Raw genomic sequence first — 23,933 nt, forward strand, 5'->3', positions numbered from 1 at the left:
GTTATTTAACCTATCTGTGCCTCAGTTTCTTCACCTGTGGAAAGATGAGCATTATGAGTTAATAGACGTGAACAGCTTGGATCAATGCCTACCTTGGGATTATTAGAAGAAACTGTCCTCACCCATAGCCACCAGGGGGCAGCACTAAACACACAAATCCATGAGCCTGTTTTTGTCATTCTCGGGGATGGGAAGGGGGAGGTTTCCTGTGGTGTAGAGCACCAGTGAGTCTTCAAACAACAACAACAAAAATCAAATGAACTTGGCTTTGGAAGGCATTGTGGGACTTTTCAGAGGGGATCGCATGAGATTTAGAAGAAGGCTTTGGTCCTGCTCTGGGAGGGTGGTGGGGGGAGAGGGGAGGTGCAGCGGGGGGAGGCCTGGGTTCTGACCTTACTCTGCCAAATGCCTGCTGTCTGTGTCTCTGTTTCTCCATCTGAACTGTGAGCTCCCCTCCACCCTAGCAGCTCGTTTATGGAGTATGGATCTTCCTCCCGGGCTGTGGTGGCCAGAGCCTGGCATGGCCCCCATTCAGTGTCTCAGAGCACACAGAGGGCCTTAGAAGTCTCCCCACCTTGTAAATACCACATGCTCCTGCCCCACCCCAAGAACTTGGCTGGGGCCAGAGACCACATCAGCACCCGCACCTCCCTGGAATTCAGTCTCAGCTGTAGCCTCTGGCTATGCTTTAAATTTGGAAGCTGAACTCACAGCAACCCGAGCGCTGTTTCTGCTTGCATGTTGGGCATTGGCTCAGCTGCTATTTGCTGAGCTCCTCCTAGATGCCAGGCCCTGGGCCGACAGCCGGCCACTGGGGCCATGGTTGGGGCTGGCAGACATAGGATCCTGGGCTTGGGGCCGGGTGAGAGGTGATAATGCTTGCAGCCCATCCTCAGACCCCAGTGAAAGGGCAGAAAAGCGGGTGGGAGGGGCAGGTGAATCTCTGGGTACCCCTCCCCTCCCTGCCCCACAGAACTAGAGGGGCACTGAAGTGGGAACCCAGTGAAGTGAGCAGAGAGCCAAGAAAGGAGCCAGGTGTCCCCTAGGCCAAAGTGCCCAATGCCATGCCATGACTGGGGACAGGGACTTGTGTGTTTGGCTTTGGGGTATCGGCCCACCCAGGTGGCCTCCAACCCCTCTCTCTTCCCAGATCCGTTGCATGCTCAATATCTGGGGCGTGATCCTCTACCTACGGCTCCCCTGGATTACAGGCCAGGCAGGCATTGGTGAGTGCCATCTCCGGGGGGAAGGAGGAGGGTGTGCCTGAGACCCGATCCTCCCAGGCCTCAGTCCTGAACTTGGCCCGCAGAGACCACGGGCTCCTGCAGGGACAGAGGTCAGGGAAGTGTGGCAGAGGAGTCTGGACATGGAGTTATCAGGCCTGAGGACTCTCCCTGGCTCTCTTTGCCCTTAGTAGGTCACTTAACCTCTTGGAGTCAATCTCTACTGCACAGCGTCCAGGTTAAAAACCTGTGCTCTGGACAGACACCAAGGTTCAGAAGCTAGCTCTGATGCGTGTGAACTTGGACAAGTTTCTTAACTTCTCTGAGCCTCTGTTCCCTCATCAGTAAAAAGGGGGTGATAACTGTCCTTCATCCCCAGACCTATTGTGGGGTTTCTATGATGCATGTAAAACAGCGTAGGATTTAGCACCCAAAGGTGTTCAAGTGGTGATTATTTTTTATTACTAAAGGAGGGTGCCTTCCCTTCCATAACAAATGAGCCTTTATATAGTGGCTCATCAGCTCTCTGGCTGTTCACAATATACCAGGAGGGAGACAGAGACCCATTTTTCAGATGAGAAAACCAAGGCTCAGAGAAGGGAGGTGACTTAGGTGGCATGGTGAACCAGTCGGCTGACGCGGGTTCCTCACATGGCTCCTCACCTGGGAAATGCCCCTGCCGAGTTTTATGGTGATCACACCCCCACCCACCCCCACAGTCCTGACCTGGACCATCATCCTGCTCTCTGTCACTGTGACCTCCATCACCGGCCTCTCCATCTCGGCCATCTCCACCAACGGCAAGGTCAAGTCAGGTGGGCCCCACCCCACCCCCAAGGCCCTCCTCTTCCGGTTGCTCCCCCAGTCTTTACCCCGGGAATGGGTCTCTGAGCCACTCCTCACCCACCCCCATCCCCACCAAAATGAGGATGCCCCAGGCTGCTCCCTCTGGTTCCAGGTGAAGGCTCTGGGTCCCCCACGGATGGCCTCAGTTATACCCTGTGCTGTGGGCCCAGGGGAGGGGGGGGGATCCCATGGTTACCCTCTCCCAGCCTCAGCTTCTGCCTGCCCCAAGCCCACCCCAGCCAGCTGGTTTCATGGCTCCTGGCTCTGTCCCCAATAGGTGGCACCTACTTCCTCATCTCCCGGAGTCTTGGCCCAGAGCTAGGGGGCTCCATTGGCCTCATTTTTGCTTTTGCCAACGCCGTGGGTGTGGCCATGCATACCGTGGGCTTCGCAGAGACTGTGCGGGACCTGCTCCAGGTGAAGCCCGAGGGAACCCGGGGCAGCCTCCCTTGCTCTCCCCGACCCCATCTGGGCCAGGCCTTCCTGCCCGCCCCTCTGCCCGATTTTACCCTTCAAGGGCCACGGCCACAGTCTGACCGCTGTGGGTGACCATGATGATCTTCTCAAATAAAGACCATTCCCAGAAGTCCCCTTCAGGGCTGCGTGTTGCCTTTAGAGCTGAACTGTCCAGCCTGGCATGGCAGCCACTCTAGGGGCTCTTGTTGGCAGGGAAGGGGGTTGTGTTTCTGTTTAGCCGTGAGAGGACACCCATACTTGAGGTGAATCAAGGTGGAGGAGTCTGGGGGGGATGTTCAGAGGGCAGCGTGCAGCCTGGCCTGTCCCCCTCCCCAGGAGAATGGCACACCCATCGTGGACCCCATCAATGACATCCGCATCATTGGCGTGGTCACCGTCACCGTGCTGCTGGCCGTCTCCCTGGCTGGCATGGAGTGGGAGGCCAAGGTGAGAAGGGGAGGTTGGGAGTGATCAGGTGGAGAAGCGGGAGTCGTGAGGCCTGGGTCCCAGGCCCGGTTCTGCCTCCTCTCGGTGTAGTAACCAGGCTTCTTGTTCTGCGGCTGTGACAGAGAGACCCTAAAGAACGGGACCTCTCTCCTGTAACAGTCCGGGTGTGTGTGGCTCCCGGGGCTCGGGCACCCAGACCACTCCATCCTATGGCCTTCATGCACCTACTCCACGGTGGCCACAGTCCAGTCAGCAGGGAGGGGAGAGGGCCTTTTTCTTTTCCTTTTCGGGCCCTGCCTGGAAGTTGCACATATCCCTCTGCATCCATCCCATCAGCCCGAACTTGGTCTCGTGGCCACACCTAAGGGGCAGGCAGGGTAGGGAAATGTGTCCTCATGTGACCCCATATCCAGCCAAAAATCAGAGGCTTAGCACTATGGAAGGAGGGCAGAAGAAATATGGGGCATCAGCAGGCAGATGTGACAGATCTGGCCCCTGCCCCCCACCCCCGCCTTTCCTCTCTCCGCCTCACTCTGGCTTCTAGCTCCGCCAGCCTCCTTCCTCGCTGTCCCCAGCTTGTGCCCCTGATCATTCTGCAGCTCACTTCTCCACCTCCTTTAGGACCCTTGAAGACACCGTCCTAGACCACTCTGCTAACGTAGCCCCCACACAGTCCCCAACACACCCTTGTTCTTACTCTAGAGTCGTGTTCCGTATTTAGCAGCAAGACAAGAGCCTTGCTATATCGCCAACTCCTAGAACAGGGCCTGCAGCATAATGGGTGGTGGATGAATGAATGAATGAATGAATGGGGGAGGGAGGGACTCTGGGCAGGTTCTGTCCTGCTGGGGCTCCCTGAGCAGGCGGGGCCAGGCCATCTGACCTCTAGGGTCTTTACACCCAGGCCCAGGTGCTCTTCTTCCTTGTCATCATGGTTTCCTTTGCCAACTACTTGGTGGGGACGCTGATTCCCCCATCTGAGGACAAGGCCTCCAAAGGCTTCTTCAGCTACCGGGGTACGTGCAGGTTGGGGGCCCTGCCCATGGCTCTGCGGACAGGTACAGTCTGCCCACCCATCTGGCCCATTCTGTGGGCACCGGAAGGATGGGACCCCCAACTCCCAGGACTGGAAGCTGCCAGAGAGGAGGAGCTTCCTGCCTGCCTGGCTGGGTCCAGCCTTCTGGGTGGCCCTGATTCAGGCTTTGGTCTTCCCAGCGGACATTTTTGTCCAGAACTTGGTGCCCGACTGGCGGGGCGTGGATGGCAGCTTCTTCGGGATGTTCTCCATCTTCTTCCCCTCAGCCACAGGCATCCTGGCAGGGGCCAACATCTCCGGGGACCTCAAGGTGAGCAGGATGCCCACCCTCCTGCCTCCTGGCCCTGTCCTACCAGGATCTCCCACTGGGCACTGAGCTGGGCACTGAGACAGTGGGGCCAGAGCTTCTAAAATCCAGTCCAGTCCAACTCAACTCAATTGCAGCCAATCCAAACCGACTCCGTTCACCCCACTCAATTCCAAGGTTGTTGATTGACACCAGCTTTGCTCTAGGCCTAGAGGACCACCCTAAAACGGGCGGACCTCCTCCCTAGTTCCCAGCCTAAGGGACTCTCAGCCTAAGGGGGAAGACTGAGCCAGCTTGATCTGCCAAGGCTCAGACTGGTTCATGCACATCTTTACCAGGCTGGCATCCTCTCAGGGCTCCCCGCTGTCTTGATGCGGGCCATTGTCCTCTGCTCAGAGTTTGGGGCTCCGGCCCGCAGTTGTCATTCCCGCGCCCCCCGCCCCAGCCCCGCGGATCAGCGGCTTTCCCTGTGCTGCCTGTCCCTCCTCTGTGTCTTTGTCTCTGCTGTGCTTTCTCCCTGGGGCGTCCGACCCTTGTTTCTTCACCTTGAGAAGTTCCGTTCCTCTTCCAAATAACACCTCCATCTTTAAATCTCTCCCAGCCCTCTGTCAGAGTCCTGGCTCCCCTGGCCGAATGATGTCAGGCCATTTACGTGTCTCTTCCCCCTTCCAGTTCTCTTTGTCTGGAGAACTGAGGCCTACCTCTATGTCCCCATTCCCAGCTAAGAGTCGGACACATACCAGGTGCTCAGTACACGTTTGTTGAGTGAATAATGGTGAAACGTATTGACTGGGAGGTTTAGAGCAGAAGTACGAAGTGGGGAAGAAGGAGAGGCGAATGTCAGCAGAGGCTCCAGCAAAATTTCTGGATGGAGATGGGGCTGGAGCGAAGGGGCCGGTGGTGTCTTTGCAGAGGCAGGATCAAGGAGATAGATGGGGTGCAAGTGGGGTGAACGGCGAGAACCCGGCTCAGTGCTGAGAACACTTCCCTCCAGCTTCTGGTCCCACCTGAAAGGTGCTCCTTGATGCATTTTCTTAAATGAATGAAGAACGGTGCTTTGGAGACAGTCTCCACCCGGCCTGGCTCTAACTGGGGGTGCCCAGGTGGCACACAGCATGGCCTGGAAATTGCAGAGTGGCCATGTTTGCCCAGCTCCTCTCACTTCTCTGGGGAGCGGCCAGCAGAGGCCTGTTCTGCCTGCCTGCCAGGAGGTCCCTGCAGAGGTCAGTCTTGTGCTCAGACAGCCCGGTTCTCCTGCCAGCCCTGCTACAGACCATCGTAGCCTAGCGATTTATCCAGATGCTTCGTCCAGCCTCTCAGGTTACCAACCAGCACGGTGTGCAGGTGTCAGAGCTAGGCAGCTGTCCCAGAGCTGGGGGGTGGGGGGTAGGGGTACACCTTTGCTCTGTCCTGAATGCCCTCAAGCCCTCAAGGGGCCCTTCTCTCTTGGGTCCAGCCCTCTGCCCATTCCGTGAGACAGTGTGTCCTCAGCAGAAGAGCAGCTCCCATTCACAGAGACTTTATGCAAGTCCCTTAAAATCTCTCTGGGCTTCAGCTTTGCCAACTATAAGATAGGACTCATAGCACCCCCTCCTGCTTCCCAGAGCAGGGAATAAGGATTCCACGTGCTGATTTATGTGAAGCGCTTGGAAAAGTGCCCAGCACGAAGGAAGTACGAAGGGCTGGTTGTCAAGGTCATGGTCATTTTTCCCATGTGGCTGCAGGGGCCTCATTCTTTCCAAACATGATCCTGGTGGGGGGCAGCTGTGAGGGCTCGTCACCCCCACTTCAGAGAGGAGCAAACCAAGCTCAGAGAGGGCTGGGCGTTGCCCAGGGCCACACAGCAGAGGGGCTGGAGGGCAAGTTTCTAGAGCAAAGAGGCCTCAACTTCATCATAAACTAATCATTCAAGAATATTTTCTGAGCATCTGCTTTGTGCCAGTGTCTTGTGGATACAGCAGTAAACAAAGAACAAAGACACAAATTCCTGCCCTTATGCAGCCGACATTCTGGTGAGAAAGAGAGACAATCAACCCCTAAGTCAGTAGGATGTGACGTTCCCCAGCCCCTTAGCTCTCACAGAGCAGTCTCGTGACCATCACCCTGGGCTATGGCCAAGGAAAGCTTTACTAGCTTAATTTTCTGATGGGGAGGCTGAGGCTCAGAGACAAGGGACTTCCTAGTGACTGATGTGGGGTCTGTGCCGCGCCTGGTGTGGCCCCAGGGTGCATCCCTGAGCACGACACAGCCCCCGCTCCTAACTGCTCACATTTATGGGTGCTGGCTGTGTGCTACGTTGATTCTCATCTCACAGATTGGGGTTGGGGGCATCACTGAGGCTCAGAGAGGTTAAAGGACTTGTCCCAGCTCACACAGCCGGGGGGAGATGCTGGGATGTGGACCCAGACATGTCTGACTTGTGAGCCGGGCGCAGAGATTTCAGGCCGAGATGTAGGGGCTGGATGGAGGCCTGGAGTAGCCATGTCCCAGGGGCCGCTGTAACAAACGACCACAAGCACTGTGGCTTAAAACAACAGACATTTATTCTTGCACAGCTCTGGAAGCCAAAGTCCAACAAAACAAATGTGCCAAGGGCCATGCTCCCTGTAAAGGCTCTCGGGGAGAATCCTTCCTCTCCTCTGCCAGCTCCTGGCAGCTCCGACCGTCCTTAGCCTTCCTTGGCTTGGAGCTGCGTCTCTGCAGTCTCTGCCACTGTCTTCCCATGGATGGCCTCCTTCCCTCTGTGTGTCCGAGAGAAGAGGAACACTCCTCAAGGGATTTAAGGCCCGCCTAACCAGGTAGGACCTCAGCTTAACTAATTACATTTTGCAAAGACCCTATTTCCAAATAAGGTCATATTCTGAGGTTCTGGGTGAACACGAATTGTTGGAGACACCATCCAACCCACTAGAGGTGGGATGGGAGCTTGAGCCGGCCTGCTGGCCTAGGGACCAGGGACTCTGCGTGCTTGACCTGGTCGGGCCATCCTGGTACCCAGAGCAGGGCTGGCAGGGCCCCCCCCCAGGAGAGACCTCAGCAGACCTGGAAGCTCCAGAGCCCCTGGCCCCCCTCCACCTCTGCACCTCTGCTTCCACTTGGCTCTGCCCTACCGCTCCCTTCCTCCCAGCCCCGGCCTTCAGAGCCACCCCAGGCGTCCCCTCTGCCATGAGGATTTCCATGGTTCCTGCCGTGTTGCTCTGCCTCCCCCCACCTTGTTCTCCAGCACACTCCAGCCTGCCCCATGACAGGGGCCATCTGCCCCGTGTCGCCAGGATCCCGCCTGTACCTCCTTCCCTGGGGCCCCGGGTCCTCCAGGGTGAGGGCCGGGGCTTGCTCATCACTGAGTGACCGTCGGTTCCAACTCAGGCTCCTGAGTGTTTGAGGCAGAGAAGCGGGTCATTGCCAGCCTGGTTTGGACCTGCCTGTAACGATGTCATGGTCCCTTCCAGCTCTGTCATTTGTGGTTCTACCTGCCAGTTGTGCAGGACAGCCCAGGAAAAGCTGGGGAGGTGCGCTCCTGTGGCCTGCCCCTGGTGTTGGGGTCTACACCTGGCAGGGAACCTGCTGGAAAAATCCTGGCCTGTGTTACTCTACCCGGGACCAGCCCCCAGCGGCCTGAGGCTGTGGACCTCCGTGTGGTGGGAACGAGCCGCCCCTGGCTCAGCCAGCCGGGCCCTCTGTGCAGCTTCCTGGCCTCAGTTTCCCCACCAGCTGGGTGGGGACACTCTGGCCACTTTACAGGAAGTTATACACGAGGAAGGTTCTGGAAGAGTGGAATACGTGATGTGCACGTGTGAAGATTTGCTATTTCTGTTAGGAAAATGCCAGCAGAGAGTTTTTCCTCGGAGGGGAGAGAGTTTGGGGCTTGTCTGTATATTTAATTGCTGCGGAAGCCCTCAGACCAGTTGGTGCATAATGGTGATTAACCCGCAGCCGGCGCTGCCTGTGAGCCGGGCCCTGGTCTGGGAGCTTGATGTGGATTAAGTCACTTAGCCGGCATCCCTGTGAGGCTGGAGGGGCTGAGGCGTAAAAGAGCATGCCCACCACCCAGCCGGTCACCTGGAAGTGAGCACAACCAGGCTGACTCCAGAGCCCCCCACTTCAGGGCCCCCAGAGCCTGCGTTGGCCAGTGTCCTCGGGAACCAGGCATGGAGCTGGTTGGAGCTTCTCTCCGTGCCTCAGGCTCCCAGGGCCTGGATGTGTTCTCAGCCCCATGATCTTGCTTGTGTCCCATTCTGCTCTGTGGGTTGCAATCGCAAGGGTTCTTCCTCCCTGGGCCCTGGGGAAGGGGGCTCTGAGAGGGGGCCGGGTCGGGGGGTCGCTGGCCCACCCCCGGCCTCAGACAAGGGCAGGGCCTGGAAGGAGGCCCAGAGGCTGCCTGGTGACCTCCCTCCCTCCCCCTCCCCTCAGGACCCTGCTGTAGCCATCCCGAAGGGAACGCTCATGGCCATTTTCTGGACCACTGTCTCCTACCTGGCCATCTCGGCCACCATTGGTGAGTAGCTGCCCAGGACCACTGGAAGGGGCTCAGGGTGCTTGGCTCTCCAACAGGGAGAGCTGGGCCAGGAGGACATGGCCACCTCAGGAAGTGGAGCCTCAAACCTTATTTTGGGGGGCCAGTGGTGGTGACCAGAACATCTTCATGGGAGGTGGTAGTTTGTGGTGGGCATGGGGGTGGTCAGACCAGGCTCTTCTGGTCCCTTCAAACCTGAAGTTACAGACGCAAGGGTGGGAAAGTGCTAGAGGACAAATTATACCCTGACCCGACGACTAATAATAATAACAGTAACAATGATGGTGGTGGCTGAAGATGATACGAGCCCTTGTCTCAACCATAGGCCCAGCCCTTCACGTGCCTCATCACATTTAATCCGGGCACTGCCTTTCCCACCATTTTACAGAGGAGAAAACCAGGGCTCAGAGAGGTTAAGGGACCTGCCCAAGGTCACGCAGCCACTGAGTGGTGGAGCCAGGCTTTGAACCCAGGCCTGGGCTGTTGACACTTGCCTCGCACTGAGGTCCTCACAGGTGCTCCCATTAACCACCTTGTGAGGCAGGCTGTTCACAGAGGGCCAAGGAACACGGCCCAGGGCGCAGCCAGTCTGGCCTCTGCTTTGAGGAGGACATGGACGGGGTTGGGGGGAGTGGGGGGTGGGGGGGTGGGGACCTTAACAAGCCACTTCACGTTGTTGGGCCTCTGTAGAATGACAGTAACAACAAAGGCAATGGTGATGCTTGCTTCCTTAGCGTGGTGCCTGGCACATTTGTGTTGCCGTTACTATTGTTATTATTATTACTTATCCTTACACGCTAAAGAGGGAGCTGGCCCCGCAGCAGCTTCTCCCCCTCTGCAGGAGTGACCCGTGTCTGGGGGTGGGAGGAGAGGAGGGAGGGGAGGGGAGGGAGGGAGGCCTCCCCAAGCCCTGCTCCCTCTTCAGGCTCCTGCGTGGTTCGCGACGCCTCCGGGGCCCTGAATGACACAGTGACCCCCGGCTCGGGCACCTGCGAGGGGCTGGCCTGTGGCTACGGCTGGAACTTCACCGAGTGTGCCCACCAGCGCAGCTGCCGCTATGGCCTCATCAACTACTACCAGGTGCGCGCGGCCCCTGCCGGGAAGGCCGCCCCAGACTAGGGCTGGAACAGGCCGGGACGCACGGGGCTTGGGCCCCAGGCTTGGGGGGCTGAGGTTCAGGCTCAGGTGGGGGCCCTGGGGCCTAGCCCCTGCCTCAGCAGCCCCTGGGATCCCCAGGTAAGCGGTGTGGACTCAGAGGCCTCGGGACCTAGCTGAGGTGGGTGCCCTGGGAGGGGGCTCCAGGCATGAGGGGCTCCACCACAAGGGGCCTGGACCCCGTGTCCCCGCAGACCATGAGCATGGTGTCCGGCTTTGCGCCCCTGATCACGGCTGGCATTTTTGGGGCCACCCTCTCCTCTGCCCTGGCCTGCCTCGTCTCTGCTGCCAAAGTCTTCCAGGTGAGGCTGCGGAATGGGCGGCGGGAGGGTCCGGGAGGCCCAGGTGCAAGGGTCCCCCGGTGACTGCTACAAAGGTCTGGCGGTATCATGGGACAGGGACAGTCTAGACTGAAGGCCAAAGGGGGCCAGTGACCAACTCGTGCAGGAAGCAGCCCCCTTCCCATGGTGTGCACTGCACTTCCCACCCCAGAGTCTCCCCTGCGCAACCTGGCGCCCCATCTGCAAGTCCGCCGACCCTGTTTCACCCTGACGCAGTTGCCCCCCTTTCATCTTGCCCTTTTGCTGTCTCCCTGGTGAGGTGTGGGTGGGCATGGAGATGACTCCCATTTAAGAGACAGAAACCAGGATGTAGATTAGAGGAAGCACCCTGCTGAGGTGGAGGGAGTAAGCAGGGCCTGGGGCGGGGCAGGGAGCTATCAGGCGGGGCAGGGAGCTGTAGGGCAGGAGAGGGGGGCGGGGGCCCAGCCTGGGGTGAGCACATCTTCCTGTGCCCACAGTGCCTGTGTGAGGACCAGCTGTACCCGCTGATCGGCTTCTTCGGGAAGGGTTACGGCAAGAACAAGGAGCCGGTGCGTGGCTACCTGCTGGCCTACGCCATCGCCGTGGCCTTCATCATCATCGGTGAGAGGCTGCCAGGGTGCAGGGGCCTGGGAGGGCTCTTCTCGGTGCTGCTCACCTTGGCGCCCAGTGCCCAGCCAGGCCTGGCAGGGAGTGGGCACTCAGTGACTAGCCCTTGAGTGGGTGAGGCTGGTCATGTGGTCTGCGCCCCTCTCCCCTCTCCAGACAGGTGGCTGCCACACCACACCAGGTGGACCATTCTATTTTGTTAGAGGGACCCTACCTGCTCTTGCTGATTCTGCATTCCTGTGTCCTGGCAAGTGGCCCCCCCCCCCACCCTCCCCACCAGCCCCCAGGTCTGAATTAGTCCCCAGGACAACTCTGGAGCCCAGGACAGCTCTTGGGAGCTGACACAAAGAGCTGGATCAATATCTCTGTAGATGTATAAACTATACAACCTCGTTTCTCAGACCTTGAGCTGCCAGACCCCTCAGACTTCGTGGTAGAGGATGCCCCAGGAGAAAGACCCCAGTTAACCAGTTAGTTAGATTGGCTTTCTACCCTGGCTTTGCCATATTCCAGCTGTGCTACCTTGGACAAATCATTTTACCTTCCTGAGCCTCAGTTTCTTCGTCTGCAGAATGGGAGCAACAGCGCATAGCAGGGGCGACACAGGTGGGCAGGCAGAGACTTGTGTGTACATACACACACACACATGCACATGCATCGCATTTCATGCACACACTCCCCAGTACTTCCTGATTTACTGAGCCAACAAGGCAGAACTTACTAGGAGAAAGGTGGCCACACCAAGCAAGGACAGTGGCCATGCTATGGCTGCCTATGCAGGAGCAGGGCAGGGGCTGGCTGCTGGTCATCCCGTGGTCCTGCCATAGCTGAATCCCTGCTGTTCATGCCGGCATCAGCAATCATGAGACTCACCCTACCAGTCTACTCTCTTCCATCAAGGAAGCCTTGCCAGACACTGGGTACTCCTGGATCCTGAACCAGATGAAGAAGCAGCAGGGCCACCCCCAGGGGATGGAAACCTCTAGTCAGGCCTGGTGTTCCCCAGACACATCCCTGCTTCCTGCTCGTCCTGCAGTCTACCCCCAACTCAGATTTTGTGTCCTTTGATCTGAGTGGATCTGACCGCAGTTCAGACTGAGAACCGTAATCTCAGATGCTCTGGGGCAGGGTTCTTGTGGCGATTCAAGGGAATCATGCTCAGAAGTCCCGACACATTAAGAGGTGCTTGTCTTGTTTTGGCGTTCCCCTCGAAGCAGGCCCCTGAAACAAGGATACCCATGCAAAAGTTTGTCTGGGGGTGCCAGGGGCAGTGGCAGCCGAGTGAGACAGGGAAGGGAGGACCCAGTTCTTGAGTGGGTTTCCACTGTGGGTGGAACTCTGTGTGTCCTATGGTCCCAGAGTTTCAGATAAAAGATGACATGGGCCTTGGATCACATTGTAAAATATATTTCTTACGGTAATTTGTGGCTACAAAAAAAGTATGACAGCCACTGTCCTTGGTTCTCCCATAAGATCTCCCACTTCTCTGCACCCTCTTAAGAGCCGCCTTTTACAGTAAACAAAACATCGGCCCTTTGTTTCACAAAATGATGGACCCATTTCACAGATGAGAAGGTTGAGACGCACTGAGCCTCTGGGGCCTGTCTGGAATCCCCCAACTGCGAGGGAGGGTGCCAGGTGGCTCCCTGGCGGGTTGCCCAACAGACTGTTCTCTCTCTCCCTTGGGGCCCCGAAGCTGAGCTCAACACCATTGCCCCCATCATCTCCAATTTCTTCCTGTGCTCCTACGCCCTCATCAACTTCAGCTGTTTCCACGCCTCCATCACCAACTCGCCTGGTAAGCAGCCCCCTCACCCCTCTGTGGGAGGAGGCATGCGGAGCGGGGGGGCTGGGGTGGGGTCGGGGAAGGCTCGGATGTAGGTGGGCACACCAAGGTCACCTCTCAAACCGAAACCAATTCAAGGGACCATTCATGTCATAATAATAATAGCAGCTCTCATTTCTCAAGCACTTACACTCTACACTGAACACGGATTCATACACTGTTTGCAGGGTGCAGAGATTTCTCTAGTGCCTTCCTCCATCAAATTTACAGGAGTCAGGAATCTGACTCCCCAGAAAAGGAAGAAAATTGCCCAAAGTCCCAGGTTGTTGCAAGTTGCACTTTGCACAACTCCTGAGGTGCAGCTCGCATACGTCATCCATTTGTATGTTTATTCTAAAAAATTTCTGGCAGATGGCAGTGAAGTATCCCGAGAAAGCCTTTTTCTGATTATCCCCAAATCGCCAATGGCCTGGTCGCCAGGCCACCTTTTCCTTAGCCCGGGGACCGTGGCGCCCCACAGTTGTGCCATGGGGCGGCTGTCCCTGGTGGCCCTGCAATGGCCCAGGGGTGTGGAGCCAGGCAGAATCACAGCCTCCCCTGGCCTGCCAGCCCCTTGGCTCCGCGAGAGACACGGGAGCTGGTGCTGTTGCTGACATATGGCCATATTTGGATGCCTCGTCCTTGGTGTAGCCTGTCAATATGGCCTAATGCCAGCCAAGGCGGGTGTGTGGTCCTCCCCAGAGCCTCCAGACCAGCTCCAGGAGAGCTGGGGTGCAGGGTGGGGCGCAGGTGGGCACAGACTGGGACCCTGGCTCTGGGCATGGCTGGCATTGGCACCCCAGCCCCGCCCAGCAGCACTGGTCCAGGAGGAAGCTCCAGAGTGTGCCCACCGACCTGTGTCCTCCGCCCAGGGTGGAGACCCTCGTTCCAATACTACAGCAAGTGGGCGGCGCTGTTTGGGGCGGTCATCTCTGTGGTCATCATGTTCCTCCTCACCTGGTGGGCAGCCCTCATCGCCATCGGCGTCGTCGTCTTCCTCCTGCTCTATGTGATCTACAAAAAGCCAGGTGTGCGGGCTCAGGTTGCCCAGGGGCTCAGGCTCCCCTTCCCCCACCCCCCGAGGGCACCAAGCCAGCCATCGTGCCCTTCAGCTCAGCTAGAGGGCCTGTGTCAGGCTCTGTGCTCTCAAGGGCCCTGCTCTGACCCTCCAGCCCCGTCCCTCCCCATGGGGCAAGGAGTCTGTGGGGGCGTGCCCACTCAGAGCCCACACCTCTACTTCTGGGCCCCCCACCCCTGGTTCCCAGGACCCTGGAGTTGCCTGCCCAGGGCCATCCTCTTGAAGTGGCCGGGCTGCTGGGGTGCACACCTGGGCCTGAGGGGTGGCCAGGGGCTGGCTGGCCGAAAGGCAGGTGGACACAGCATGCAAGCAAGGATCCTGGGGTGACAGCGATCTCAGGACAAGATGCAGAACTCCAGGAAAGCCTAGAATTCTAAATTTGAACCTGGTCTTCCAGGTCGTTGTCTGTTGGTCAAGGGAGGTGAATATTTTGTAGAGTTTAATACTTTGGTGTTTTGTTTTGTTTTGTTTTTTTAAGATTTTATTTATTTGTCAGAGAGAGAGAGAGAGCACAAGCAGGGGGAGCGCCAGGCAGAGGGGGAGGGAGAAGCAGGCTCCCCGCTGAGCAAGGAGCCCAATGTGGGTCTCAATCCCAGGACCCTGGGATCATGACCTGAACGACGGCAGACGCTTAACCACCTGAGCCACCCAGGTGTCCCTAGAGTTTAATGCTTTGGAGTGTAAGTTTTAAACATGTAGCTGTATGATGTGTGCAAACATTAGGAAGAAATCTGCAGGCTGTCCACCCACCAGGCAGCCCAGCTCCCACAGTGCCTGATTCCTAAAGAAGGTCAACATTCCCTCCCTTGGCACAACTGGTTTCTCCCAGGGGTTTCTAATCTTGTGCTCACCCCCCACCCTCAGAGGTGAACTGGGGCTCCTCGGTACAGGCCGGCTCCTACAACCTGGCCCTGAGCTACTCAGTGGGCCTCAACGAGGTAGAGGACCACATCAAGAACTACCGGTGAGCGCAGCCATGTCCCTGCTCTGGGAGGCTCCAAACCACCTGTCACCTGCCCCAGCATCCCTGGGGGGTGGGCACCGCCCAGGCTCAGAGAGGGAAGAGAGGTGGAGGAGCTCCGCTCCGCGGTGAGGGGCCTGGGATGACGTGGCTCAGTGGGGACCAAGCCAGTCTAGTGACCTCTCTGTACCTGAGTTTTTACAGCAGAATATGTTCTTCGAGACGCAAAGGGCTATCCAAGGACAATCTGGTGTTGTAGTCCCCGTCACAGTCATCCATGAGGCTGACCGTGACGAACCTCTCCTAAGCGAGGAGAGTCGTGTGTCCGGGACTCCATCCCACCAGATGGTAACGCTAACATCAGCCATATGTATTCGCGTTGCATTGCTGCTCAAAAGTGCCTTACTCCACCTTACCACAGCCCTCTGGGGCATATGAAATTACTAACCCCAGTCGCTGATGAGAACATGGACGCCCAGAGACATTAAGTAACTGGCCCGAGGTCACACAGCTGGTGAGTGACCAATTTTGTCTGGCTCCAGCTGAGTCTGGCAGTGGCCCCTGACCACGGCCCTCGGCTGCCTCTTCATCAGGAGGCTGAGTCCCCCACCCACCCACCCACATGGCACAAGGATCTTGTAAGTGATGTGCCTCCCCACCCCCAGCCTTTATTCTCCCCGGCACCTGTGTTTTGCACCCAGATCCCCGTGGGCTCTGTCCAGATGGCTCATGCTCTTTTCCCTTCCCCTCCTCAGCCCCCAATGCCTAGTGCTTACGGGTCCCCCCAACTTCCGCCCAGCCCTGGTTGACTTTGTGGGCACCTTCACCCGGAACCTCAGCCTGATGGTCTGTGGCCACGTGCTCATTGTGAGTGGCCCCCATAGGTGGGGTGGGGCCATGCCCTTGGAGGAGCCCTTGGGCATGAAGTCCACCCTTGCACGGCAGCCAGAGAGTGTGGGGAGGAGTGGGGGGCGGAGGGCCTATGGAGCAAGCAGAGTCCACCAGACCCTGCTGTGGGCCTGGTTCTCTCCCCTCCCCTGTCCCCATCGCTGGCTTCTCCCCGCTGCCCAGCCTCTTGCCTGCTCCCTCCATCTTCCCCTCCTCCTCTTTCCCTCCCTCAACTCCAAAGGGGAAAAATGGTGTGGCTGAGCCCCTGGGGCAGACTCCAGGGAGGAAAGGGGCTGAATCTCATTAGGGCCAGAGGGCGAAGGCAGCTCCTGATGTCACCTGCCCCCACCACCCACAGGGACCCCGCAAACAGAGGATGCCTGAGCTCCGGCTCAGCGCCAGTGGGCACACCAAGTGGCTGAACAAGAGGAAGATCAAGGCCTTCTACTCGGACGTCATTGCCGAGGACCTCCGCAGTGGTGTTCAGATTCTCATGCAGGTGCCCCCGGTTCCGGGCTTCCCCATAGGACTTAATGCTTGTGTGACAACCTGGAAGGCAGGATGTCCCGAGGGGCTAGTTGAAGCTCCTTTTGCTGCAACAGGAGTGCCTGCCTCTCTTGTCTCTCCAGATATGCTGACTCAGGGCACTTTCTCACGGTGTCCAAGGGCCTATGGGAAACTGAGCTGGGAGCCCATGGGGACTGTGTGATCTTGAGCCAATTCTTGTTTTTCTGTTTTCTTTTTTTTTTAATATAATTACAGACAGCAAAGTGAAAAATATTAAGTGTAGAGTCTGATACATATTTACATATGCAGCTACACCCAGGGGTGTGAAGCCACCACTCAGATCAAGTTCTAGAACATTCCACTGGGCAATTCATTTTCCTGCTCGGTTTTCTCAGCTTGTGAAATGGGATGCATAGATACAGTAACAGTTGTTAATCCTGAGCCAGCATATCAGAGTCCTTCCTAATAATTCTAAATACTTCTCATTTAAAAAAAAGAACATACAGCATCTTCTTCGGGGGGGATATGAAAATATTTTGAAAGTAGATAGAAGTGATGGTTACATAACATTGTGACTATACTAAATTCTAATGAATTATATGCTTTAAAAATGGTTAATTTTGTGTATGGGAATTTCACTTCAAAAAAAATTCTTAACATTTTTAAACACTAAAAAAAGAAGTATAAAAGATGTCAGGGTAAGATGGCCTGGGGATACTCTCAGCTTGGCATCCACATTCAAGTCCCTTGGGATGAGAAATAATTTGCTAGAGAAGCAGGAAGTGGGATAATCCAGAGCTAATGGGACAGTCTGGCCCTGGTAGCTTCTGGCTGTAGCTTCCCTCTCTCCCGGGTGTGTGTAGGCGGGCAGGACCCTGACTGGCGGGATGTGATTCCTGAGCCCTCGCCACGTGGCGGAGAGGGTAGCTGGGGCTGAGCGAGCCCCACCCCAGTCACAGAACTGAGCCCCTGTGGGGCACGAGGCCCGGCCCCTCACCTCAGCCCCACGCCCTTTGCAGGCCACAGGTCTCGGGAGAATGAAGCCCAACATTCTGGTAGTTGGGTTCAAGAAGAACTGGCAGTCTGCTCCCCCAGCCACAGTGGAAGGCTACGTTGGCATCCTGCAGTGAGTGAGGGCATGAGGGAGGCAGGGCCTGGGGTCTGTTGATTTGGGCCTTTGGAGTTTGCTGGGCCTTGGGAAGCAGGGGGGACGCAGTGGATATTGTAAGACGCTGGTTCAAAGCTGAGGAAGAAACAGACCCACTGAGGGCTCGCCGCTCTGACCTCTGGGCCATGGGCGCCAAGATGGGCAGGGAACATGCAGGGAACTCAGAGGAGGAGACCATAGGGAGCAGAGGGGACTGTGGCAAGCTGCCGTGAGCAGTTGTGCCCAGCTAGAAATGTGGACCCAGTGTTGCCAGAGCTTCTGGTTTCTCAGAGAAGCCGAAAAGGTGGGTTTTTAGGTGAAAACCTTGTGCCCGCCTGTGGACTCTAGCAGATCCTCAGAGAGCCGGCTCTGGAGCTGTGAGGTGGTGCCACGGAGCAGGAAGCGAAACCAGGCCTCCCAGGAGGCAGCAGTGTGGGGAATGGGACCGTGAAGATAAACTGCCTGGGGGCTTCAGGCCGAACAAAGGCTGGGGCACGGGGGCGGGGGGGCGGGGGGGCTCTGTCAGTTGAGCAACCGACTCTTGATTTCGGCTCAGCTTGTGATCTCAGAGTTGTGGGATCGAGCCCCACATCCGGCTCCATGCTCAGTGTGGAGTCTGCCTGGGATTCTCTCTCTCCCTCTGCTCCTCCTACCCTGCCTGTGCATGCTCTCTCTCTCAATCTAAATAAATAAGTAAAAATAGAAGTACATTTTAAAAATTAATAAATGGAAGGAAGGAAGGAAGAAAAGAAAAAGGAAGGAAGGAAGGAGGGAGGGAGGGAAGGAAGGAAGGAAGGAAGCTGAGTGCTGGGGACCTGGGACCTGCTTCCTGGTCTGCTGTGACCCAGCCACCTGACTCTGAGCCAGGCATCTCAGCTGCCTCTGACAATGACAACAGGTAGTGGAATACCTGTTCTCCAGCATCCCCCCAGCTCCAGTGTTCCAAGACCTCAAAATGCTGGGGCCTGTGAAGTGCCTGTCCCAGAGATGTACAACTAAAGGAGCCTACGGGGCAATGCTGAGCCCATCAGATCAAGCCCTACTGGTGGTCTCTGGGACCCTCTGTCAACTGGGCAGAGAATATACTTCTGGGCTGGGAGTCTTCTCGACGTTCCCTCAGACAAGCTGTTGCTGCCCTCTTGGGCAGGGCCATTCCGGTGTGTGCCAACCCTCAGGGTTCTGTCTCAGCTCTTCGATTCTAAAGCCAGCTGGCCATTTCCTTAGCATGGATCATGGCAAGTTACTCCCTGAAACTCAAGTTTTGCCTCTGTAAAATAGGGTTAAGAATTCCCATGCCCACCTCTGTTGGCAGGCTTGTGCAGATTATCCAAATGTTTTAGGAGGACAGGGCCTGTCTTGAAGATGGGCCTGATTTGGTTTCCCCCTGAGTACAGGGTCTGCAGCATCCTTAGTGCCACGGACTGTAGAGCTAGAGTCTCCCCACCTGCACGTTACACAGGTGGGGAGACTGAGGCCCCGAGAGAAAGAAGGGTACGGTGGGGAGGCAGGGCCCACTGTAGACATCTGGTCTCCTGGGGGCTGGGGGCTGGGGGCTGGGGGCTAGGACCGAGAGGAGCCTGACCCCACCTCTCCTCTTTCCAGTGATGCTTTTGATTTCAACTATGGTGTGTGTGTCATGAGGATGCGTGAGGGGCTCAACGTCTCAGAGGTGATGCAGGCACACAGTGAGTACACGCCCCACCTGCTCGGAGCCCCTGTCAAAAACCAGAACAGGATCCCAGAAAGTTCTAGAACCCGATTTTTTTAAGTGGTGGAGGGAAGAGAGGGGGACATTAGTAAGGAATAAAAGCTTTAAAAATTAGCTTTTGATGGCCTCTTAGAGCTCCTCAGGTTTCCAACTGAAGACACTGGCCCAGTTCAAGGTAACGCTCCCAGCTAGGGGCAGAACCAAGACTGGACCTCAGAGCTCCCGAACCACTATCAGGGTTTTTGTAAGCAGATGGGATAAAGACGATTTAATAGGGAGGGAGAAGGAAAAGAGGGGAGAAAGGAGAATGCCCACATAAAGACACCAGAACATGGAAATACAGAGAAAGACCACAGAACCTGGACGTTTTGGTCCCCAAGACCCTGTGTGGGGCACCGAGGAGGGCTGTGTTTTACTTTTATCACACAGCGATGTGCAGACTCTGCATTAGTCACATGTGGAGGACTGAACGAAATCACAGTATAGAAAACAAAAGGGGGTGGTACCGGGGGGCGGGGACTGAGAGGTGTGAGGCCGCATCTGTGGCTGGCGGTCCTGATCCGCGTCACCCTGGGCAGACAGCGGCCTGACGCACAGCAGCTGTTGCGGGAATACTGATGAAAAACCAGTATTCACAGACCAGCAACTGTGCTCCTGGCGGACACCGTGCTCGGGGCTGGGGGTACAGCAGGGAACGAAACCGAGTCAGCCCGGGGAAGCTGGGTTCCCACAGGAAAGGCGGGGGACCCATAAATCATGGCAGACAGTGACAAGGACACAGGGCACGTGGTCAGAGAGGCCCCTCCGATGATGGGGACTTTTGCTGAGAAGGGGGGTTGCTGTGAGGGCTCCTGGCTCAGGGGACACCTGGATGAGGCCTGATGCAGGGGCAGGAGGAGGGCAGTGGGCGGGGGGGGGGGGGGGGCTGGAGCGCCAAGGGCCGGGGCCAGGGGGAGGCAGGGGCCAGAGGAGGGGAAGGTGAGGAGTCAGGACTTTCTTCCTAGTTGTAAGGGGTAGCCTGGGAGAGGAGGAAGCCAGAAGTGCCCCACGTTGAGGAGAGCCCGGGAACAAAGCTGCCCCCTCTCTTGCAGTTAACCCGGTGTTTGACCCGGTGTTTGACCCGGCAGAGGATGGCAAAGAAGCCAGCACCAGCGGGGCCAGGCCGTCTGTCTCAGGCACACGTCAGTCCGCACCCCACTCAGAGGCTCAGGATGCTCTCACGTTGTGGGGCAGCGAGTGGTGGGCCATGAGCGAAACTGGTCATGGGCAGGAGGTGCCCAAGACCCTTGGGTTTGGGTAACCGGGGACCAGGGCAGATGGGCATGGGCAGCATTCAACAGTGCAGCCCTCCTCGGGAACCCACCTGGCATTGTGGGAACCCGCCCAGCTGGCTCCGGGGCCCATGTGTGAGACCCCTCCCAGGGCCCCCTGGCCAGGCTCAGGGGTGACAGGCAGGGAGGAGAGTCCCGTCCCACTGCTGCCCTGGGATGCAGGGGAATAAGGGAACTGCACGTCCGGGACCCTGGCTCCTGGTCTCCTGGCCGAGAATCGGGTTTCAGGGTCTCACTGTCCGAAGAGCCAGTGGTGGAGCTCTGGGCCAGTCCCCACCATGCACGCCCTCAGTGCGGGGCTTCCTGCTGCCGTGGGCGTAGCGCAGGTGACAGCGAGCCCACCTCACGGGGCAGCTGGCTCCGTTTTCAGACAGAGTCAGGCATTTGAAGATGTGCTGCTCCGAGGTAACCAGCCCCTCTGCTCCCGCAGTGGACCCTGAGGCCCTAGTGCGGGAGGAGCAGGCCAGCACCATCTTCCAGTCTGAGCAGGGCAAGAAGAGCATTGACATCTACTGGCTCTTTGATGACGGAGGTCAGTGCCCACCCTGGTCACAAGCTCTCCCCAGGGCCGCCTTCCCTCCAGGGCCTGCCCTTCCTGGCCACTGTGGACAAGGCCCCTGCAGGGACCACAGAGCCCAGCGAAGGGGACTAGGGACCTCTGGGCTTGGGGGAAGCCTGGCTGAGCCCCTCTTCTTGGCTGTAAAATGGGGGACTTTGTAGGAGGAGCTGAGGTCAGCATGGGATGGAATGTTCAGACAAGATGGGCCTTAGGGGGTCACGGGCCCCTGCCATAAATGGGGGAAGCTGTAGGAATGTTCCTCACTTCCCAAAAAATACTCTCTCTCTCATTTTTCTTAAGACAAATGCTTCTCTCGGCTTTATTATTGCACCCCTGATAGAGCCCAACCTAGACAGAAAATACTGCTCTAGGAGCATGTATCCTCGGCATGATAGCTCATGTAGACTGAACACTTACCACACGCTTGACACTAAGTGCAATCCCTAGGCAGGAACTATTATGAGACCCCTTTACAGAGAAGGAAACTGAAGCACAGAGCCATGAAGTAATTGGTCAATTGGTCCAGGGTTGCACAGTGATAAGTGACAGCTGGTCTTTGGCCTCATGTGGAGAGATGACAAGGAGGGATGAGGGTTCCCACCCACTGGTCAAATCTTTAATCTTCAAAAAAAAAAAAAATGCCAGCAATCCAGATTTTTTTTTTAAGATTTTATTTATTTATTTGACAGAGAGAGACATAGTGAGAGAGCAAACACAAGCAGGGGGAGTGGGAGAGGGAGAAGCAGGCTTGCGGGGCTCGATCCCAGGACCTGGGATCATAACCTGAGATCATGACCTGAGCCAAAGGCAGACGCTTAACGACTGAGCCACCCAGGCGCCCCAGCCAGCAATTCAGATTTTCACGTGAAAATCGCCCAATTATTAAATGCCAGCTCATGGATTTAAAAACATCATGCAGGCTACATGAACCCTAACCCAGAGAGCCCCGTGTGCCACCTTGGTTTAGTCTAGCACCCTCATTACATAGATGGGTAAACTGAGGTCCAAAGAGAGGAAGAGGCGTGCCAGTGGCAGATGGGGCGGGAACCCGGAGGGTGCTCTATCCTGAGAGCAGCTCCCCCTTGATTTACGGGGACCCTCCTTGCCAGGCCTCACCCTCCTCATCCCCTATCTTCTTGGCCGCAAGAAGAGATGGAGCAAATGCAGGATCCGCGTGTTCGTGGGGGGCCAGATCAACAGGATGGACCAGGAGAGAAAGGCGTAAGTGGGGAGCGCTGGTGGGGGGCCGTGCAAGACCAGCACCATCCCAGCTCTGCCCATGGTGCCCCCCTCCTGCTCTCCCCTACGTGTGTGCCCCCTCCCCCCCCCCCCCCTCCCCGGTGGACTCAGCCCTCTCCAGGTCACAGCAGTGGGGAGGGAGCTCTAGGCAGGAGCAGGTTCCTGTCCATCTTGGAAGTTGTTTTGCTGTCCCATGCCCCCTTTAATAAGACGCTGACGCCCTAGTTCCAGCCATGACGGGGAGGAGTGTTACATTTTAAAGCCACAAATCTGCTCAAGGAGAAACCTGTGTGAAGTGAAGGACGGAGAAGGAAGGCCCTTCCTGCTGAGGAATGAGGTGGGGCTAAGGATCCTTCAGGGCAACCCCCACCCCCAAGCTTAGGATGCTGTCCCTGGTGAGACAAGAGGTAACATTAGGGGCCAGGAGTTGGGGCAGCAAATCCCACTGGATTTCTTGGTGAAAAGTGACTTTTTTTTTTTTTTTAAGATTTTATTTATTTGACAGAGCTACAGCGAGAGAGGGAACACAAGCAGGGGGAGTGGGAGAGGGAGAAGCAGGCTTCCCGCTGAGCAGGGAGCCCGATGTGGGGCTCGATCCCAGGACCCTGGGATCATGACCTGAGCCGAAGGCAGACGCTTAACAACTGAGCCACCCAGGGGCCCCGAGAAGTGACTTTTGATTCTCTTCCAACCGTGTGGCTCTCATTCCGCAGGAGAAGGGCTCTCCGCTCGGGAACCCATGCTAGTCTGTCTCAGCCAGAGAGGACAGGCCTGGCTGAAGAGCTTGGTGGGCAACAGCAGAATTTATTTCAACCAGCCAGAATTTAGTCACATTTGTTTATATACTTGGGTTTTATTGATCGCCTCTTTCTGGCAAGAGATGCTGGTTTTCTGTTGAAAATCGCCATACGAAATTTCAAGGTGTGGCTAAGGAAGAATGTGAGTTGATTTAAGCTGAAAAGGAAGTAAATGGTCAAGGTAGGTAGACAGGTGTGCCTAGAGTTGGGCAACGGCCTTGTGAGGTGGAAGGTTGTGGGATGGAAGACCACTAGAGGGGGTGGCTAGGTAGGAACAATGGGTGGCTCGCTCAAGGTCATGCAATGAATTAGCCAAAGAGAAGAAACTGCCCGGCCTCTGGTGCTCTTGGCAACAATCCCACCCTGATGCCCCTAGGTCAGGACCATGGGGCCTGTGCCACCAGGACTGTGTCCCCATGACCCCTTCTCAGTCACCCGCCATGTGAGTTAAGGGCAACCGGCAATCCCATCTCCTGGTCCTCACCCCTGCTGAGAACCTCTGCCCCAGAAGGCCCTTCTCAGCAGTGCTGAGGAAAGCAGCGTCTGGCCTTGCTGTGATCTCCAGAAGATAAAGAAGTCAGGAAGGCGGCTTCACCGGCTCCGCTTTCTCTTGCAGCCCCAAATGCAAGCCGGGCTCAGCAGGTTTAGTGGAGCTCAAGGCCATGGCACCATGGGCTCACGGGTTGTCCGGCACGTGAAGGTTGTGGAATGTCCTCTGCCTCCCAACTGTCCTTCAGCAAGGCCAAGCCCTCTGGCCTCCTTGTGACCCCGAGGCCAGGCTGGCGCTGCCTCTGGCCGGGGCCCTGCCCAGACCTGCCACCCCCGTGCTGCATACCAGCACATCTGCTCACAGCTCTGCTTTCCTAATTTCCCTCCCAAGTTCGGGGACCAGCAGCAGCTTGATGGCTGGGCGGTGGCCTGGTCCTTAAGGTTTATCCCTGGCCCCTGCCCCCCACCCAGCCAGCCACTCACTGCTCCCGC

At 57.0% G+C, this 23,933-nt stretch overlaps 1 protein-coding gene across 4 annotated transcripts in view; it reads left to right on the forward strand.

Moving 5' to 3' along the window:
* The window catches only part of SLC12A3 (solute carrier family 12 member 3), a 36,137-nt gene that overhangs the window by 1,102 nt on the left and 11,102 nt on the right, over window positions 1-23,933 (forward strand). Inside the window, exons 3-22 of one of the 4 annotated variants that reach the window (XM_088027383.1) lie at window positions 1,151-1,226; window positions 1,943-2,038; window positions 2,347-2,486; window positions 2,862-2,972; window positions 3,877-3,988; window positions 4,188-4,318; window positions 8,726-8,810; window positions 9,754-9,908; window positions 10,178-10,285; window positions 10,783-10,906; window positions 12,609-12,710; window positions 13,610-13,765; window positions 14,680-14,779; window positions 15,532-15,643; window positions 16,023-16,163; window positions 17,191-17,297; window positions 18,921-19,003; window positions 20,118-20,207; window positions 20,728-20,889; window positions 22,026-22,137. In XM_088027383.1, the coding sequence (XP_087883509.1) occupies window positions 1,151-1,226; window positions 1,943-2,038; window positions 2,347-2,486; window positions 2,862-2,972; window positions 3,877-3,988; window positions 4,188-4,318; window positions 8,726-8,810; window positions 9,754-9,908; window positions 10,178-10,285; window positions 10,783-10,906; window positions 12,609-12,710; window positions 13,610-13,765; window positions 14,680-14,779; window positions 15,532-15,643; window positions 16,023-16,163; window positions 17,191-17,297; window positions 18,921-19,003; window positions 20,118-20,207; window positions 20,728-20,889; window positions 22,026-22,137 (2,303 nt within the window). The remainder of the gene's footprint in view (window positions 1-1,150; window positions 1,227-1,942; window positions 2,039-2,346; window positions 2,487-2,861; window positions 2,973-3,876; window positions 3,989-4,187; window positions 4,319-8,725; window positions 8,811-9,753; window positions 9,909-10,177; window positions 10,286-10,782; window positions 10,907-12,608; window positions 12,711-13,609; window positions 13,766-14,679; window positions 14,780-15,531; window positions 15,644-16,022; window positions 16,164-17,190; window positions 17,298-18,920; window positions 19,004-20,117; window positions 20,208-20,727; window positions 20,890-22,025; window positions 22,138-23,933) is intronic. The other 3 variants (XM_028094677.2, XM_088027384.1, XM_028094684.2) reach the window with 3 other exon arrangements.

This window comes from Eumetopias jubatus, unplaced genomic scaffold, assembly GCF_037043125.1.
Source record: "Eumetopias jubatus isolate StellerSeaLion01/CBP00866 unplaced genomic scaffold, mEumJub1_p1.0 scaffold_10, whole genome shotgun sequence".
In the NCBI taxonomy this organism is placed as follows: Eukaryota; Metazoa; Chordata; class Mammalia; order Carnivora; family Otariidae; genus Eumetopias; species Eumetopias jubatus.